The sequence below is a fragment of the Mustelus asterias genome, chromosome 5 (assembly GCF_964213995.1).
Source record: "Mustelus asterias chromosome 5, sMusAst1.hap1.1, whole genome shotgun sequence".
Taxonomy (NCBI): Eukaryota; Metazoa; Chordata; class Chondrichthyes; order Carcharhiniformes; family Triakidae; genus Mustelus; species Mustelus asterias.
Genome location: NC_135805.1, coordinates 73,315,944 through 73,336,935, shown reverse-complemented (window position 1 = coordinate 73,336,935; position 20,992 = coordinate 73,315,944). Strand labels below are relative to the sequence as shown.

Sequence of the window (20,992 nt, the reverse complement as noted above, 5' to 3'; positions counted from 1 at the left end):
TAAAATTCCTCAGCAAGAATGAAAGTCACACAGTAATCTTAGCTCAGAGCAAATATGCTACAACACTATGTCCTGGAGTTAGGATAATGGTTTGCACACTAAAAATCTTCATAATCTTAGAAAAGTATGTCAGTGCTTTTCTCTGAGAATGACTGCTCCACGTTTCTTTTGGAAGGCTGATTACATAAATATAGAAATGGAAAAGATTCTCATGAAAGTTCTCAAATTTTGCACTTTAATAATGATATACAAGGAAAATAATTAAATAAACTGGTTTAATACATTCAAACACCAGTTCCATAAAAATTCATGCTGACATCATTTTATTTAGAAATTAGTGTTTTAACATTTGTTTTATATCTAAAATCAATGTCATTTGCTATGCACTCAACAAAGTTCAGTTTATAATAGTACAACAGAATACTATTAAAATTAATTGCCTATCTTGTTTATTACTGTTTAAATTAATTTATGTCTGCACATTTCTTAAACATTGTAATCTTTGGTCATGTCTGCAAAATGGCTCCTTATTCAATGAACAGCCATCAAATTTTCTTTCAGCCTCAGAGCTTCTGCCTTTGCCTGTCACTGCTATTCATCCCTGAGAAAGATGCAACAGCCCGGATTCCCAAAGTGGGGTCAAAAGCTTGTCAGATCTGGCAGCATGCCGGGCTGAGCATTCCTGGCACTTCCTGTTTTTATTGCAGATTTCCAGCATCTGCAGTATTTTGCTTTAATTTTAGGGGTCAATATCTTTCCTGACTGGCCAAGGAATGTTGCAATTCTCAGTCCACTGCCAAGAATGAAAAACAGCAGTCCTTAAATTGGAGTGCTGCTTTTGCCAACACTTTCCTGCTCCGATCCCACACACCAATATTTTGCCCAGGGCCCTTATAGATGTTGGCCGGAGGACCACCTAAAACAAGCAAGAGCCTCATTAAACTTCACAAGTCAGATTGCTGTGACATACACATTACCCCAATTTCAAGGTTCAGATGAGCAGAGCTGAGGCCATGAATGGTCTGTTCATCAGTAACAATGAGAGGTCTAAGGCCAACCCTTTCATGCTTCCCAGAGATTATTTCACCAACTTCTTCTGAACGTCAACTGACTCATTATGGGAGCCAGCTGTGGTTTGCTACTTTCCCAGAACCAGTGAGCTGGAGCAGGACACTTATTTGGCTTCTGCAGATCAATGGTGAAATGGAAAAAGAAGCATAGCCAACAAAATGACTCAGCCTGCTGCTAACAATAAGTAGAAGTGAGCATCCTTTGTGATATATCTTTAAGGGAACATCTCAGCAAACTTTGAAGTATTTAAATTTTAAGTGCTCACAAGTGATGTGAAGTTATATCAATGGAGCTCCTAAATATTAAAAAAAATCCAGGGATCCCACTTATACCCACAAAGAACAACAAGAAACAAAGAAATTACAGCATGGGATCAGGCCCTTCGGCCCTCCAAGCCTGCACCGACCATGCTGCCCGACTTAACTAAAACACCTGACCCTTCCAGGGACCATATGCCTCTATTCCCATCCTATTCATGTACTTGTCAAGACGCCCCTTAAAAGTCACTACCGTATCCGCTTCCACTACCTCCCCCTGGCAACGAGTTCCAGGCATCCACTACTCTCTGTGTAAAAAATCTGCCTCGTACATCTCCTTTAAAAGTTGCCCCTCGCACCTTATACCTATGCCCCCTAGTAATTGACTCTTCCACCCTGGGAAAAAGCTTCTGACTATCCACTCTGTCCATGCCCCTCATAGTCTTGTAGACTTCTATCAGGTCTCCTCTCAACCTCCGTCGCTCCAGTGAGAACAAACCAAGTTTCTCCAACCTCTCCTCATAACTAATGCCCTCCATACCAGGCAACATCCTGGTAAATCTTTTCTGTACCCTCTCCAAAGCCTCCACATCCTTCTGGTAGTGTGGTGACCAGAATTGAACACTATATTCCAAGTGCGGCCTAACTAAGGTTCTATAAAGCTGCAACATGACTTGCCAATTTTTAAACTCAATACCCCGGCCGATGAAGGCAAGCATGCCGTATGCCTTCTTGACTACCTTCTCCACCTGCATTGCCACTTTCAGTGATCTGTGTACCTGTACACCCAGATCCCTTTGCCAATCAATACTCTTCAGGGTTCTGCCATTTACTTTATATTTCCTATCTGTATTAGACCTGCTGACAGTTCCCCAATGTCCTCACCAAGATTGGTAATAAAGATGGTGAAGAACCAACACCTTAATATTGATTCCTATGGGATTATACTTGCATGTAATCAGCAAGTTTTTGGGTGATAGGAAGATAGGTGCAGGTGTAAAAAACTAAGCTAAGAAACAGATTGCTGGCAGATATCGGCTCAGTTGGGGAATGGTATGGTGGATTATTTTAATATAGACACTTTAACTATGTTGGTTCATTATTATCTCTCAGCAATCAAGCACTGTTTTGTCAGTTAAGGAAGAGTAGTTTTAAGATTAGGGGCACATCCCCCAGAGGCAGGTTCAGATGTGGTAAGGGTGGGGATGCCATGTGAGCAGACAGGAAGGTGCAGGGTGGTGATCCAGCCACTTTCCTGTCTTGCTACAATGAAATCCGGGCAGGAAGGCTCAACGAATTTAGGCCCTTAAGGGACTAATTTTGCTGCCGCAGGTATTTAACTGGTGGTGGACGGGGGCCACATCAATCAAGCCTTCTGTCAAGAATACCCCAATGGGTATCTGAGGCCTGGTAGGGGAGTCACTCCTGCTCACACACTCCATGTCTGATGGAGCCACTAATAGAATAAGACACCCTTCTGACTCTCAAATCGACAACCCCTCCCTCACCTATCGCCAGGGTGATGTCTGGCCCCGGCAAACTCACTCCACTCACATTTTCCCTTGGGCTTCATCATTGATCCCTGTTGCAGAATGCAATACAATACTGACAGGGACAACTGCTCCCATTGGCACTGCTGGTACTAGCGCAGCCTTTGATAGCCCTACAGATCCCAGAAGCAGGGCATCCAAACTGCAGCAAGATTTCCTGAGGGGAAAATTTCCCACATTTGATATGAGAGAGTAAGTGTGCAATTGGATCCAAATCCCATTGGACGTCCCAAAAATGGCCACGGTGGGGATAACACTGGTTTCATAGGCAGTGGACTGGTCTCCTGATGCAACCATTAAATTATGCCCAGGACTTTGATATAATGTGCTGTTAATATTCCTGAGAATGTATTCTGGGAGCAGGATGAGCTAACAGCTTCCTTGCCTCCCAAAATAAAATGCTTCATCACAGACAGATATCTAGCAATGACTGCTCTGACCAAAAAATGTTGGGTGGGATTTACCGCACAACCTGCCGTGTGTTTCGTGGCAGTGGGAGGCGGCCCATCATTGGCTGGTGGTTGGATATTCTGGTATCGCCATTGTCAATGGCATCTCCCACTGAGTGAATCCCTCACTGCCGTGAAACGCATGGCGGTGGGACTGGAATGTCCCACTGGTGTGAATGGCTGGAAAGTCCCAGCCATGATCATAAGAGTGGCAGCCAACCTCACATGACAATTCAACATTGAACACAACTGTAGATCAATGAGCTACGGCTTTATTTTAAATCCTTGACTTTCTTGTTCTTTAATTCATGTTTTAAGATCTAGACTGGAATTTCACATTGATCGGCGGGCACCACCCCAACCCAGAAGTCAGTGAAATTGTGCAGAACGACTATGGGCTCATGTCCTGATATTATTGCACTTGTATGCAAAATTACAGTCAGTGTGCATGTACAGGAGTCTGAAACATGCTCGTCAACAATAAAGCAGGCAATTAGACCATTAAGGAAGCTATTGGTGGTGATTTTACATGGCCCGTCCATTGTTATGATTAGCGGACAAGCCAATCGGCCAGGTGGCCTTCACAGTTTGCAACAAACACATTCCAGGGCAGGATAAAATGTTCAGGGTGATAAAAAATAAAGGATGGTGTTTGAGTGCCGAGGTCCTATGTGGTCTGCTGTCAGGTGCTTGAAGTTGTAGTGTAGACAGAGTTTGCAGAATTTCTTTTAGCTCATTCATTTACAGTATTGCAACTCCCCTGTCATCGGTCAGGGGGCTCGCTGGAAATGCCCACCCTTGCCCTCACTTCACCTTGTGCCCACCCTCCCTCCCCACCCATCAGTATTGAACCTTTCTCATTGCATTTTTCATGTTCGTGCCAGTTAATTGGCCAGACATTGTGAAATTGCGGTCAGGGTCCGATCGTGGTCAGAAGCGCATATCATGTGCACATCTGAGCCTGCGGTTCGTGTGCACCCAATGAGCACAAGATTCAGATCCTAGTCTATTAGTACTCATCTCATTTTAGCGAGGCGAAATAGTTGCACTGCACTATCTCATTTTAATGCTTTGTTATTTCATCAGCCAAAGCTCACAACGTCTTATGGCATTTATTCCTCTAGAGATAGCAATTATTAATGTGTCAATATAACAACATTATTTAAAACAACTTAAGCAGTTTCTCTCCCTTGAGGAGAAAAAGTACCTATATTTCTAACTTCTTCATTGCAGAGAAATATTTAGAATTCCTACCATCAAGTTACATTAAATGTCAATGCAACTGCCACTGGAAAAAATCAGTTTTCCTGCAGATTCTCTACATGAATGAACTCACTATGTTTTGCACCTGTTTGTCACAATAAAGTTTGCACAGAACAGATATAGCCACAGTCGTGTCAACCTATCCAGAATGATGTGACAACCTTTAAAAATTCTCAGCACAAAGAACATTTTAAAGAACTCAAGTCAGATTTCATAGCTTGTGTTATTAAAGGGTGAACAGCTTTGGAACATCAGGTGGCAAATTACCTTTGCAAGGCCTCCAACCTCCAAGTAGAAGCAGATAACAAACACGTTCCACGTGACCCAGAGGACCATCCAGATGGCATACTTTGTGGAAGAGGAAGAAAAGAGAAAAACAGCTTGTAAAATGACTGATTTAAAGATGCCTTACTTTGAACAAAATAAAGATAATGATGCATGATCATGAAAACTATATATTAACGTTTTAGCATGTGAAATGTATACTTAGAAAAGTCTGGAAATATAATCATAGAATAGATTCCATACAGCACAGAAGGAGGCCATTCAGCCCATTGAGCCTTCACCAACAACAATCCCACTCTGACCCTATCCTCATTACCCCATGTGTTTACCCTGCTAGTTCCCCTGACATTAAGGGGCAATTTAGCATGGCCAATCCACCTAACCTACACATCTTTGGACTGTGGGAAAAAACGGGAACCTGGAGGAAACCCATGCAGACACAGGGAAAACATGCAAACTCCACACTCACAGTCACATGAGGCCAGAACTGAACCCGGGTCCCTGGCGCTGTGAGGCAATAGTGCTAACCACTGTGCCACCATGCCGGCCTTAATACTAATTACAAATAAATAAAAACTTGCCATATGGCTGGCACAATAAACTTTCAATATCTTTTTTAAACAGGGTGGTATAAATTTAATCAACCTTAGAATTTTGCAGATGTTGACACAAGCACAGTGGTTAGCACTGCTGCTTCACAGCGCCAGGGACCCAGGTTCGATTCCCAGTTTGGGTCACTGTCTGTGCGGAGTTTGCACGTTCTCCCCATGTTTGCGTGGGTTTCCTCCGGGTGCTCCGGTTTCCTCCCACATTCCGAAAGACGTGTTGGTTAGGTGCATTGACCCGAACAGGCGCCGGACTGTGGCGACTAGGGGAATTTCACAGTAGCTTCATTGCAGTGTTAATGTAAGCCTTACGTGTGACTAATAAATAAACTTTACCTTTATTAATAAATTATACATTTGAAAAAAAGTAAAGTAACACCCAACTGCATTCATCAGAATATCATTGAGATTTATACCAGGATCAAACCAGCACTTGGATTCCCTCAAACAGCAGGTAATGGTTCAGTTCATGCCATTGATATCCCTCTGGAACTATCCTTTGTTTCTTTATTGCCCCTTTAACATCCCTCTTCTTGCCTTGCACCAGTCTCTCTTTTTAAATTTTATCGTTTCTGCTTTCCACATTATCACAGATCTTCCCCTTTTGTTCTTTCCTCCCCCACCACCTAACCCAACACACATTTTTCCCTTGGTTCCATACATGTCAATAAACTGTTAAATCACTAATTCTTTCCAGTTATGATCAAAGTCCTGAAAGGTTAACTCAGTTTCTCTCTTTACACTGATGGTGTTGAGTATTTTTCACATTTTTCTGATTTTGTTTCAGATTTACAGCATCCTACATATTTTAGTTTTGACGTTGTGCATTTTCCAATAAAACCCACTGCTTTAATCTCTCTAATGGCCTTAGGAATGATGAATCAGAGAAAAACTGTCTGGGATCAATGTTCAAATCCGTTTGAACATCAACCTAAAACAGAATACAGTTAATGGGCCCCTTATCTGGTGTCCCAAAATTCAGAAGTACCTGAAAATGAGCTACATTCAAAGCTGACACCCTGGGTAGCAATTTAAATAAAGCCTTTTATTCTTTATTTTTCATACTTTATTTTAAGCATTGTAAGTAAATGCTGTAGGGTCCAAAATGCAAAAAAATCCGGCACGTACAGTCCTCAGCTGAATACAGAGTCCAGTACCAGTAAATAAAATATTTATCTTACAACAGTTGTGAATGGCTGTTAAATATCAGGAAGTTGAAAATATATAGGCTCCACAGCACCCCATACATTGGATGCAATGAGTGGCTTTGGATGTACAAATTGGTGTCTACAATGTATGCATTGGATTCCTTAATGGGAAGGGCATTAGCAAAGTTGGGTCCCGATTTTCACTCCCAGATCAGGCGTGCAGAGGTAGGCGAATTCCAAGCTCCACCAACCCAACCTTTAAAAATGGCTGCCCAGATGTTGAATTTTCAGTCCAGGTGGGACGGGCTGAATTAGAAATCAGTGCACCTAACCCAGGAGTGAAAAGCTGGACTTAACTTTGCTAATGCCCTTCCCAGAATGGCATTCAATGCACATATCACATTGGAATTGATAGAGTCACATCAAAGGGTCTTAACTGCTTGAAGCTGTCAATAAAACAGTGAACTGGCAGACACCCTATTATGAAAGGGATTCAACTCCGTCCATGTCCAGCAGAGAATCATGCAAATCGATTTCCAGCATCCTGGCATAATGCCTTGATTTAGTGGCAGGCCATTATACCATCTGCATTTGAAACAGCACAGTAAACCAAAGGATAGCTATTGCATGACAAGAGTATCCTTGGCAATGTGGCTCATGAGTCAGATGTGCAACTGATACACAGGAGGGCAACATACAATGAATGCTATGCTGTCATACAAAATGTGATCAAGCTGACCCTTGGAGTGATTAAACATACTTCTGCTCCTTGTACTGCTCTGGAACAGCCTTGGATTTGGCAGATGTCCAGATCTGTGGTGGTCTCCGGTATGCTGCAGAAAGCCCTCTCCACCAGTTATCTGGCAAGAAGTTGAGGAGCAGAAGCATGAGAAGGAGGAAAGCAGGAGGCAACCAAAACCTCTTTCTGCCTGAGCTATCCATGGAAAACTCATTCAGCTATGGTACCATAAACACAACCCCAATTCCTCATTCCACAACAGTCCCACAATTACATTCCAACTATCACTTACCATCACAATATTCACTTGGCCACCATACAAAAATAAAAGCCATCAAAAATAAACTTTACATATTTTATTATATGTCAGAAATGGCCACTCCAATGTCAGACAGCACTGTCTTTTTCCATGGGGGTAAGAACAGCTGCCCTTGCTAGTTAGTACCTACTACCTCTATTTGTGAGGGATCTTACCCTGTAAGACAGAGGGTAATGTATTAGTGAGTGTGATGCAATATGCTTTGTTGATGTGGCTGTCATGATTAAATAGCTGGAAGTGTTTTCAAACTGTGAGATATGGATGTGAGGTTTGTAAGACATCATTTGAGATCTGTGCAAAACAACTGCCCATTCTATAATTTAAATTCTTCTTAACTACACATGCTTCCACAAATCGGCACGGGATTGTGCAGGGAGACCACAATAATCAGCAAAGTATAAAACATTTCCATGGTGAAATAGTCAGAAAGAATTGTGAACCAAGACAATATCACATGCTAGAATTCCAGGTAGTCCTACCTCTTGAGCCACTGGTGTTCCACACACCCTTGGAAGATCATATAGCATCTAAAACCAGTGATAATTGCACTCATTAAGTACAGTTTAGTTACTTCCTTACAGCAGGTAGCTGCAAAATTCTTCACATGGCGGGATTTCCTGCTCTACCAGCCGGAGACTTGTCACAGAACACATTTCTATTGATACCGACTGTCTCGCAGGCATTTAACATTTTGTGGGGCATTAACTGGCTAAGGACTGGACTTCAGTCCCCATCCAGGGAGGAAGTCCCATCTTAGAGACCTTCCGGCCAATTCATTTGACCAGCAGTTCTGTAGTCAGTGCCAGGTCCAAGTGCTGGTCACTACTGGGACCTCAGATAGTTGCCAAAGAAGGGGAGCTATTGGAGGCTGGACTTCAGCTAAATCCATAGTATTAGCCTGACAGGTCTCAAGAGAAGGGCTTGTGAGAGGTGGGAAGTAGGATTTGAGAGGCCTGGGAAGAGGATTATGGTGCGGGATGGGGTATGACCTTGGTGAGGTACCTCCGATGAGCACAGGAGTCCCACAAACAAGGTTTCACCCCCTGTCAAGCCTGACACCAGCCCTCCCAGGTGCAAGGTGCCAAGTTACCCACCTGGTGTGGACCTCTCCGTCGCAATTAAAATAGTTGGGGGAGGGGGGATGATGGATGAAGCAATTAAGTGGCCATTAACTGGCCAAAAAAGGACCTCAATAGACTCGAGGAGAAGGTGGGCCACCCAACACCTCCATCACCTCCATGAGATGGAGGAAAGGATTGGGATGACCGGCAGGGGGCAGGCAGATCAAGTGCTGCATTTGATGAGTTACCTCACCTTCAAACCCACCAGTGGGGGACAACAAAATTCTGCTTCAGGTACTCGAAGGAAACAGGTTATCCTGGGAAGGGGCTAACTTTTATTCATCTCCACCAACTTCTGTGGTGAATTTCTGTTTCAGCCCCACATAGATATCACTCCAACTAGACTAACAGGCACCTGACCACTATATCCTATTAGTGTATGCTAGAAATTCTGATGGGCAAAAAGTGAGATGGACATCTTGATTTGCTGTTGGAATTATGTTGGCAGTGAATCAGTACCAGTACTTTACATATGCAACATGTTTGTTCTTCCAAATCTGTATTCCTCTATATTTCATTCGTAATAATAGTTATTATACTTTGTACACAAGTGTGGATTTTAAAAATGTCACTTTGATAATGATGATTATCAGTGTCAGTAATTTGCATTCTATATCAAATTTATTTCTTTGCTTAAACACCTGCTAATCTTACTTTCTCAGGGAGACTCTACAGAATTGAAAAAAAGTCTTTTGATAAGTACTAGCTTTAATTCAACAATGGCTGAAAGAAATGACTAATTTTAGACTTTGTGCATATATTTATCATACCATAAATAGATGCACAATTCTCTCCTGGAAACTGCAAGAGAGAGAGAGACATGTTAAGCCAGATTTTTCATGGTGATCTTCAATGGAATAGAATGAAAATCCTAGCACAGAGTAGGCAAATGACATTTTAACTTTGAATTTCCATGAAGCTGGAGCAAACTCATGGTTCAATGATGAAGCAGTTCTGTGCTGGCTCAGTTGCCCCTAGCAATGATACTCAGGAATAAATGCACAGTGTAATTTCACAACACTGGGACACAAAATGACCCTGAAGTTGCAGATGTAATGAAGACAAAACTGTCAGTGCTTGGCGTCATTAGAGCATAAAACTGACAGTTACAGCACTAAAAATGCCAGCATCCGCAGCATTCCAACATCCGCAGTAATTAGCTTTTTCCAGTGTTTAACTCTGCCACTTCTCTTCCAGGAATGCCTACCCTGAAGAAGTACTGCTCTTCTCTCCAACAGGATTTCCGTATGTCTATTCCCCTCTTTCCTCTTTCACTGCTTTATGCCTTTTGGCTTTGACAAAGGGTAATCTGGACTCAAAACATCAGCTGTTTTCTCTCCTTACAGATGCTGCCAGACCTGCTGAGATTTCCCGTATTTTCTCTTTTGGACTAAAAATGCATAGTTAAATGCAGTTAAATCCAGAAGTTGGCATAGGCCATGTTTTGTGCTTCCACAACATGTACTGCTGCAGTCTTTTCAGAGGCAATCAGTGTTCCTTCACTGTCACTCGGACAAAATCCTGGAAAACACTGTGGGCGGAATCTTGCTCGAATTAGGCAGAGTGTCAGTTCTGGAGCGAAAAACTGAACAATTTCTGCCAACACTGCCAATGTGTTTTCTGACTGAATCTTATGCCTCATTAGTAAAAATTTTCATGCCTTTGATAATTACATGTGCTCCCTCTGATTTGCTCACCCCATCACAACTTAATTGCTGCAATCACTGGGGAGCTCCACATAAATGGCTCCCCAGCACTTGCCCTGGATCTATTCCGGGATGGCAGCCAAGAAGTCCGTACTTCGCTTTTCGGAGGAAGCCCTGACCAGATTGCTGAATTGTCTCCAGCAGAAGCAGGATGCACTCTATTCTTGCTCCAGGAGAAGACCTTCCAGCAAGGTCACCACCTCCACCTAGGATGCCATGGCTGCCCTTGTGAGTGCTAGCTCACTGCAAAAGAGGATGGGACAGCAGTGTCAGAAGAAAATGAACAATCTGCTTTGCTCAGCAAGGGTGAAGTGAACCACCTCCAATTTCCCTCTGGACTCCCTCGCACCTCCAACTCCATCCCTTACCCAGCCACCTCGGGGGTTGCCGACACCAGGCATGAGAGTAACTAATGTGAATGTGGTCCCTTGGAAGATGAAACTGGGGAGTTAATAATGGGGAATACAGAAATGGTTGAGACACAAAATCAATATTTTGCCTCCGTTTTTACGATGGAGGAAATGAGTACCATCCCAATAGTAATAGAAAATGCAGTTTATCGAAAGGAAGGAACTTAGAACTATCATCCTCATTAAAGAAAAGTACTGAGCAAATTATTGGGATTGAAGACAAGCAAGTACCCTGGGCATGATACCTACATCCTAGGGTATTAAAGGATGTGGCAGCCGAAATAGTGGATCCATTGGTTACAGCATTCAAAATTTCTTGGACGTGGATGGTTCCGGTGGATTGGAAAAATGCTACATAACAGCCTTATTCAAAAAGTGAGGGAGGTGAAATGTAGGAAACTGCAGGCCAATTAGTTTAACATCTATCGTTGGGAAATATTTAGAATCCATTAAAAAGGAGATAATAACGGGACATTTAGAAAGTCAAAATGCAATCCATCAGTCAGCATTGTTTTATGAAGGGTAAATCTGGTTTGACTAATTGGCTTGAGTTCTTCGAAGATGTAACAAACAAGGTGGATAATGGGCATCCCATGGACGTAGTATAAATCTTGGCTTCCAGAAGGCATTTGATAAGGTGCCACATAAAAGGTTAATACATAAGGTCACATGGGATCGGGGGGGAAATTTATTCGCTTGGATAAGAGGATTGGCTAACCAATAGATAGCAGAGAGTGGGGATAAATAGGTCTTTTTCTGGTTGGCAAGATGTAACTAGTAATGTGTCACAGGGTTTGGTCCTCAGGCCCCAACTATTTACGATCTATATTGATCACTTAGATGCAGGGATAGTAGGTACCATAGCCAAATTTGCAGATGACACTTAAATAGGTGGGATAGAAAGTTGAGATAATGAAATTAAGAAATTTACAAATGGATATGAATAGGTTAACTGAATGGGGCAAAATTTTGGCAGATGGTGTTTAATTTGGATAAGTGTGAGGTTATCCATTTTAATAGGAAAAATACAAAGAGAAATTTTGATCAAAATGGAGAGAAACTTTGGAGTGTTTCGGTGAAGAGGGATCCCGGTGCATGAATCACAGAAAACTAGTATGCAGGTACTAAGGTAATAAGAAAGGCAAATGGAATCTTGGCGTTTATTGCTGAAGGAATAGAATATAAAAGTAGCGAAGTGTTGCTTTTACTGTGCAAAGTATTAGTGAGACTGCACTTAGAATATTATATACAGTTTTAATCCCCTTACTGAGGAAAGATGTAGTTCCAATGGATGTGGTTCAGAGGAGGTTCACTAGATTGATTACTCCAGTCACCACTGTCAATGGATAGAGAATTTAGTGCTCAGCCAAATCTCCGTTCACCACAGCGGGACCCGAGAATCCCAGCTGCGGGCGAGGTTGGAGAATCCAGCCTGGGGTTTGTCTTACAAACAGAGATTGGGCAGTTTAGGCCTATACTCCCTGGAGTTTAGAAGAATGAGAGGAAGTCTAATTGAGGTACACAAGATGATAAGGGGGATTGACAAAGTAGATGTGGAGAGGATGTTTCCTCCTGTAGGGAAATCTAGAACAAGAGGTCATAGTTTTAGGATAAGGGGTGGCAGATTTAAAACAGAGCTGAGGAGAAATTACTTCTCTCAAAGAGTCAAGAGTCTGTGGAATTCACTACCCCTGAGCTTGGTGGATGCTGGGACTTTGAGTAAATTTAAGGAAGAGATGGGCAGATTTTTAATGAGTAAGAGTTTGAAGGGCAGGAAGTGGAGTTGGGGCTGAGATGAGATCAGCCATGATCGTGCTGAATGGTGGCTGAACGGCCTACTCTTGCTCTTAGTTCTTATGATTTACTTCCACCTCTGTAATATCGCCCATCCCTGTCTCGGCTCAGCTGCTGCTGCAACTCATATCCAAGCTTTTGTTCTCATCAGACTCAATCTTTGCTCTCTTGGCAGGTCACCCATCTCCAAACCTCCATAAACCTGAGCTCATTCAATGTGCTGCTGTTCATATTTTAACTCATACCACATCCCACACCCCTGTGCTCCCTGACCTATATTGATTCACAGTCCATCAACATGAAATTTTAAATTCACATCCATATGTTCAAGTCCCTCCAGACCTCACTGCCACATACCTCCATAATTGCATCTAGCATTACAACCCTCTGAGAACTCTGCATTCCTCCAGTTCCAGTTTATTTACATGTTTGATTTATTTCACCCCACCATTAGCTGCTGAACCTTCCGCTGTCTGGTCCTTAGGCTTTGGAATTTCTTCCTTGGACACTCTCTCCTCCTTTAAGATGATCTTTAAAACATGCCTCTTCACTTCAACTTTTTCTTACCACTCATAATGCCTCATTTTTTTGGTTCAGTGTCAATGTTTGTCTAATTAATATTCTGTGAAATGCCTTAAGACATTGTATTACAATAAAGGCACTTCAAGCGCCTATAATGGGCTTGCATTTCCTTACCACTCTCTTTCTTTCAATATGCATATATATATATAAAAAATTAGCTTTCATATTACTGTTAATTCTTTTCATATTTCTTTTGCACCCCTTAATACTTTTTTTTGAATCCCTTTATTGTGCTATAGCTTTCCCAACTTGCTCAATTTCCACTTTTTCTTGAATTCATGTTGGCATTTTCATTTGGCTACATACTATCAACACACAACTTGTATATAAGCATAAGTGCCAACTCATAATAAGTGAGGAAGTGATGGAGGGAAAAAAAGCACACACAAAAAAAATGATCCCTATAATGAGCTCACCATCTTCCATTCCTTCTATTGCACCCAGATCCAGAATCTCTTTCAGAAAAAGTGGTAAAATTATAAATTTCAGCTTCTTTGTTTACTCATCAATTTTTTTGAATTGTGTGTTATATCAATTTAGATTTGGTACTGAAGAAAATTTCAGGGAACTGGTTTGTAATTGGGATATTATCATTTATCTCGTCATATATTGGCTTGTATAATGGCAAGACCAATTGTAATGTTATTGCATATTTGAGAACAGAAAACATAAATATACCCTGAGCGAATATTATTACAAAAAATAAAAAGATTCTTTTAAAAAGTAACAAATTTATCACCATATCTGAAGTTGACTGATTGACAGGAAAGATTATTCAGTTGAAATATCAACTAATTGGTAAAGCTGGTGTGGGTTTTGCATGGTGAATTTTGCTGTCACTGTCAATTAGGTAAGTTTAGATGAAATGCTATCAAAGCAACAGAAATTGGTCGTATATATAGAATTTCTGTTTGGCACTTCTCAAGGCTGCAACGAGAAAAGAAAATTAAAAATGAATTAAAATGTGGAAGAAAGTAGAAAAATGCATATCAAGAATCCACAACCAAGCCCAGATATCTTTATTTTCATTTTATACTGAGCTAGAAAGATACAGACATTCATTAAAAGTAGTAAACCTACAAGTAGAAGACATCATACACTTGTACATAATCATAAATTCTAATGAATCTGATGGCCGAGGATGATAACTACAGTCAATTACTTGCATTCATGCCTCTGAGTGGAACTGGACAAGTAATCCAGAGACCCAGGATAATGCTCTGGGGACCCAGGTTCGAATCCCACCATGGCAGACGTTAAAATTAGAATTAAAATCTAACGATGACCATGAAACAACTGTTGTAAAAAAACACATCTGGTTCACTAATGTCCTTTAGGGAAAGAAATCTGCCACCCAGACTCCAGCTCCACAGCAATGTGGTTGACTCTGTGCCTTCTGAATGTCCTTTCATGGGCAATTGATACTTTGAAAGAAAACTTATTCAGCCAATTTTTGCAGGCTCGGTTATATTTTTTTCCTTATTCTTTCATGGGATGTGGTTATAGCTGGCAAGGTCAACATTTGTTGCTCATCCCCAATTCCCTGAACTGAATGGCTTACGCGGCCATTTCAGAGGGCAATTAAGCATCAACCACATTGCTGTGGGTCTGGAGTCACATGTAGGTCAGTCAATTAGCCAATTGTCACTATTGTGACAAGCTTTCAATTCCAGAATTATTAATTAAATTTAGATTCTACCAGGATGAGATTTGAACTCATGGCCCCCAGAATATTATAGCCTAGGCCTCTGAATTACTAGCCCCATGGCATTACCATGGGTACACTAACCCCATGTACAGTGTTACATGGTACTACAACATCAAACAGATTCAAAATAGGACTGAGGACAATCGTGTGAGCTAAGATTTACCGACAGTACCACAGATATAAGCAAGCAATCTAAGATTGCATACCACAAGATTCTGTCTGCCAACATGTTCCAAATTTGCTACTTGACCATGTTAAGCCCTAAAAGAGCCTCAATGCTATTTCATTGCACTTCATTTATACCCATACCACAGTAAAGCACACATTCAAGATGTACCACATTTGACAGCCTTGCTGACTTGCTTCCTCTGAGGACATCACACTTTGAGTCATTGCATGATGCACTGTCACTTACTGACACTCAAGCTGTGCACGTTTGTCATTGCTCTAGTACTCCTTCAACTTATAGCATCTAAAGGCTACATTTTTGCTTGTAGCACAAAATGACATGCAAGAGATAATTTTCTGTCATTGTGTTTCTAGCTAAGAGCTATGCCTGCTGAAAGTGCATATTGGAAATCTAGAAACATGCTGTGCACAATTTTCTGATCATTACTCTAAATGATTGAGTAATTGCTCAGAGTGGATGCTCAGAATTTTGAAAAGCACAGTTGGGATGAAAGGGTGAAATCAGGAATGTGAGGTCAATTCAAAAATTACAATCTAACTTGGAGAAAACCCGATCTGGTGAAGAGTAGATTGCAAAGTTACGATTCTTCTGAAGAAGTGTCACACTGACTCGAAATGTTAACTGTTTCTCTCTCCACTGACTCTACCAGACCTCTATTTTCCAGCATTTTCATTTCATATTTCCAGCTTCTGCAGTATTTTGCTTTTATTATAATTTTCTATCTTGCCTAATGTTTGGAAAGAATTTACATACTTTTAATGGGTGGTTGTGCAGCGTGCTAAAGTCATAGAGTCATAGAGGTTTACAGCATGGAAACAGGCCCTTTGGCCCAACTTGTCCATGCTGCCTCTTTTTTAACCCCTAAACTAATCCCAATTGCCCGCGTTTGGCCCATATCCCTCTATAGCCATCTTACCCATGTATCTGCCTAAACGCTTTTAAAAAGACAAAATTGTAGCCGCCTCTGGCAGCTTGTTCCAGACACTCACCCCTCTCTGTGTGAAAAAATTGCCCCTCTGGACCCTTTTGTATCTCGTTCCTCTCACCTTAAACCTATGCCCTCTGGTTTCAGACTCCCCTACCTTTGGGGAAAGATATTAACTATCTAGCTGATCTATGCCCCTCATTATTTTATAGACCTCTATAAGTTCACCCCTCAGCCTTCTACGCTCCAGAGAAAAAAGTCCCAGTCTATCCAGCCTCTCCTTATAACTCAAACCATCAAGTCCTGATAGCGTCCTAGTAAATCTTTTCTGCACTCTTTCTAGTTTAATAATATCCTTTCTATAATAGTGACCCGAACTGTATGCAGTATCAATGTCTTGTACAATTTCAACAAGATGTCCCAATTCCTTTACTCAATGTTCTGACCAATGAAACCAAGCATACTGAATGCCTTCTTCACCACTTTGTCAACCTGTGACTCCACTTTCAAGGAGCTATGTACTCCTAGATCTCTTTGTTCTAAAACTCTCCCCAATGCCCTGCCATTAACTGAGTAAGTCCTGCCCTGATTCGATCCACCAAAATGCATCACCTCGCATTTATCTAAATTAAACTCCATCTGCCATTCGTCAGCCCACTGGCCCAATTGATCAAGATCTTAGATAATCTTCTTTGCAGTCCACTATGCCACCAATCCTGGTGTCATCTGCAAACTTACTAACTATGCTTCCTAAATTCTGATCCAAATCATTGATATAAATGACCAATAGCAGTGCATCCAGCACCGATCCCTGAGGCACACCAATGGTCACAGGACTCCAGTTTGAAAAGCAACCCTCTGTCTTCTGTCATCAAGATGTGGAATGAACACCGCTCGACAATCACCAGGCAAGACTGTTCTCTTCCTGTGGAGGAGCACTTCAGCAGCCACGGGCATTCAGCCTTGGATCTTCAGGTAAGCATTCTCCAAGGCGGCCTTCACGACACACGACAGCGCAGAGTCGCTGAGCAGAAACTGATAGCCAAGTTCCGCACACATGAGGACGGCCTCAACCGGGATGTTGGATTTATGTCACATTATCAGTAACCCCCGCAGCTTGCCTCCTGATCTTGCAGAATCTTACTAGCTGTTCTGTCTGGAGACAATACACATCTCTTTAACCTGTGTTTAATGTTCCCTCCACCCACATTATCTGTACCTTTAAGACCTGGCTGGCTGTAGAGATTTGCATTCTAATTAGTATTCTGTAACTTGATGTTGTGTCTCTGTGCACTGTTGGAGAACAGATTTTCACTCCATCTGACGAAGGGGCAGCGCTCCGAAAGCTTATGGTATTTGCTACCAAATAAACCTGTTGGACTTTAACCTGGTGTTGTGAGACTTCTTACTGTTCTGTCATCAAGCCAATTTTGTATCCATTTGTCCATGTAGACAACATCAACTGCACTGCCCTCATCTACCTTCTTGGTTACCTCTTCAAAAAACTCAATGAAATTTGTGAGACATGATTTTCTACTCACAGAGCCATGCTGACTGTCCCTGATCAGTCCTTGCGTCTCTAAATGCCTGTAGATCCTGTCTCAGAATACGTTCTAACAATTTACCCACTACAGATATGTGGCTCACTCGCCTGTAGTTCCCAGGCTTTTCCCTGCAGCCCTTTTTAAACAAAGGCACAACATTTACCACCCTCCAAACTTCAGACACCTCATCTGTGGCTGTTGATGATTCAAATATCTCTGCTAGGGTACCTGCAATTTCTTCCCGAGCCTCCCACAATGTCCTGGGTACACTTCATCAGGTCCCAGGGATTTATCTACCTTGATGCACTTTAAGACTTCCAGCACCTCCTTCTCTGTTATATGTACACTTCTCAAGACATCACTACTTATTTTCCCAGGTTCCCTAACCATGCCTTTCTCAACAGTAAACACTGATGAGAAATATTCATTTAGGATCTCACCCATCTCTTGTGGAACCGCACATGCTACAAATGCAAACTGATCTTTTTCTAGCTATTTCAATGCAACTCATGATCATCTTCAGGTTTAATGTGAGCAAGAGGAATTCTTAGGGGAACATCTACTGTGATATCTTAGGGAGATTAAAATGCATTTAAGTTCACTGAAATGTTATAATTATGAATAACGAAAACCAAAAAGTGAAAAAAAATCCAAAACACGAAAAATAAATGAATAATGTGTGAGAAACAATCCTGCACCAACAAACTTTAAGTAAGGCAAAGCAAAAGTAGAAAGTGACCACTTTTGAAGACCTAGAAGCACTGCTTGCAAATTTCCTGGGAGAATTACCTTGGGAAAATACTCTTCTGCATGCATAAACAACTTGAGAGCCTAATAAATTTCTTGTACTTGTATTGCATTTCATAGCTGGCCTGAAATGTAGGCCAGCTACATTTCAGTATAGCTGGCCTACACTTCTTTAAAGAATACCATGTGAACTTTTACATGCACCTGAGCAGGCATAATTGGGTTCATTTTGATAACTCATCCTAAAACAGCACCTTCAGCAATGCTGTGCTCCATCAGTACCAAGCTGAAATGTCAGCAAAGACAGTGTGCTCAAAAGCAGAACTTGAAGCCAGAAGATTCTGGGACAGAGGTTAACCAAGCCGACATAATTGTGAATGAGGAAGTTAGATTCTTCATGACACTGGCTGATCTCTGATGAAAATACAGAAATTCTAATCTGTAAGAGAAGCTTCTACCTTCAAAGTGTTTATCATAGAGAGAAGCTGATATGTGCCAGTGGCACTGCAGTAATAGTCTAGAGAAGAAATAGAAACCTGATAATGTGATGCACAGTGAGAGCGTAAACATAGATTATGGCAAAAAATTGAGAAAAATAAAGTGGAAGGAGAAGATCTCAACAATCAAACAGAGAAAATCTTTAATCAGGAGGGAAGTGAATGTGTAAAATAAAATGACCTTTTTACCAGTATAAGGCTCAGCACCTAAAATGGAACAATGGAGTAGCAAGAAACAAACAGTTCAATTGTTTCCTCAGAGTTTTGACAAAGGGGATTGGGAAAATCACTAAAAGAAGCCAATGAAAGCAAATAGAGAGAACAAAAGTTGTATACATTACCTTGGATAATAAGTTTACTTAAAAGTAGTTATGATTAAAAATGTGAAAATTAAAAAAGTGAAAATGTATTTTGTCTGGCACCTACACCACACCAACACCCGTCCGCCCCAATATACCACCATGGGTGACCCTCCTAAGAGCAATGAGCTCCTAATGGCTTTGCTTAAGGGATCATTGGAGCACACAAGCGTCTCTACCACAGCAAGGTGGTAATCTACAAAGGATGGATTTAGAGGCCTCAAAGTGCTGATTTTGTTAATTATTTTGTCATAATTTTAGGACAGAAGCAAAGCCCTCAAAAGAGTGATAACTCTTTTCACCTGTCCACTCAACAACTTAAGTGAACTTATCCAGAGAAATAAATAATAAATTTTCCTAATCACTGAGTGGGAAGGGGGGGTTTCCACATTAACATTTGTACACTATGGTGGCCTTTTAAAATGGCACCCTGATCTTTAAAAAACAAAGTTGCTGGCAGGCTCTGTGATGCGCTATTCAGGCACGAGGCTTGAAGATCAGTAAATAAAAGGCTTTTATTTACTGTTAACGAAGCTACCAGAACTTATATACACTATCCCAGACTGAAGGGGTCCCGGCCAGAGCAGGGACTCTTATACCTCTCCCAGGAGGCGGAGCCCGACTGGGATGTGCCACAACACTACAGTACAAAGGTGTCACAACCCCACCCTAACCCCAACAGCAACAATAGCACAACCCAACAGTAACATATGTACATCCTTGTAGTACTGGCCAGCCCCTGGCTCAGCACTATCCAGTGGGAACCAACGATGGTTCACCACATTCACCCCTCCTTTGAGAACAAAGGCCGGCGGGGTACAAAAACAGAATAAAGTGTCAGCAGTCTATAAGTTCAGACGGTCAGGGGGACCGCACAGTCGTTGTGACCTCCTCAATACCGGCGGTGACACCGGAGTAGGCACTTGCGGTGGCGTTCTCCCCAAGGCGGCGTCCAGCTGTTCTTCCACGGACTCACAGGCCGGTTGACCCTGAGGTGACGGTAGTCCAGGGGATCCTGACACGCCCTGCGGTGGCGACCATCTTCTGGGCTCAGGCAAGCTGTACATGGGAGTAAAATGGTTAAGCAATGGTCCGGATGCTGCCCGCGCCGTGTCCGGGGAAGAAACAAGAGATAAAGGGTTTGTTACGGGGGTATGGGAGCGACAGGGGTTGCTACGTCCCCTGCTGGCGTCAGCTCTCGGATCGAGACTGTGTCCTCTCGCCCGTCAGGGTATGCCACATAGGCATACTGAGGGTTGGCGTGGAGGAGATGGACCTGTTCGACCAACGGGTCGGACTTGCGGGCCCTTACATGTCGCCGCAGGAGGACGGGTCCTGAGTACGTCAACCAAGACGGTAATGAGGTCCCCGAGGAAGACTTCCGAGGGAATGAGAACATCCTCTCGTGGGGAGTAGCATTGGTTGCCGTACACAGGAGGGAGCGAATAGAATGGAGCGCATCAGGGAGCATCTCTTGCCAATGGGAGACTGGAAGACCTTTTGACTTCAACGCCAGTAAGACAGCCTTCCAGACTGTAGCATTCTCGCGTTCCACCTGTCCATTACCCCTAGGGTTGTAGCTCGTGGTCCTACTAGAGGCAATCCCGTAGGAGAGCAGGAATTGCCTCAAGTCATCGCTCATGAACGACGAGCCCCTGTCGCTATGGATGTAGCCGGGGTACCCGAACAGGGTAAAGAGATCACGGAATGCCTTGATAACCGT

General features: G+C 42.3%; 1 protein-coding gene across 1 annotated transcript in view; it reads right to left on the bottom strand.

The window, feature by feature from the left end:
• nkain2 (sodium/potassium transporting ATPase interacting 2) overlaps positions 1–20,992 on the bottom strand; it is a 452,545-nt gene that overhangs the window by 220,314 nt on the left and 211,239 nt on the right. Inside the window, exon 3 of the mRNA XM_078212808.1 lies at positions 4,858–4,938. Coding sequence (XP_078068934.1) covers positions 4,858–4,938 — 81 coding nt within the window. The remainder of the gene's footprint in view (positions 1–4,857; positions 4,939–20,992) is intronic.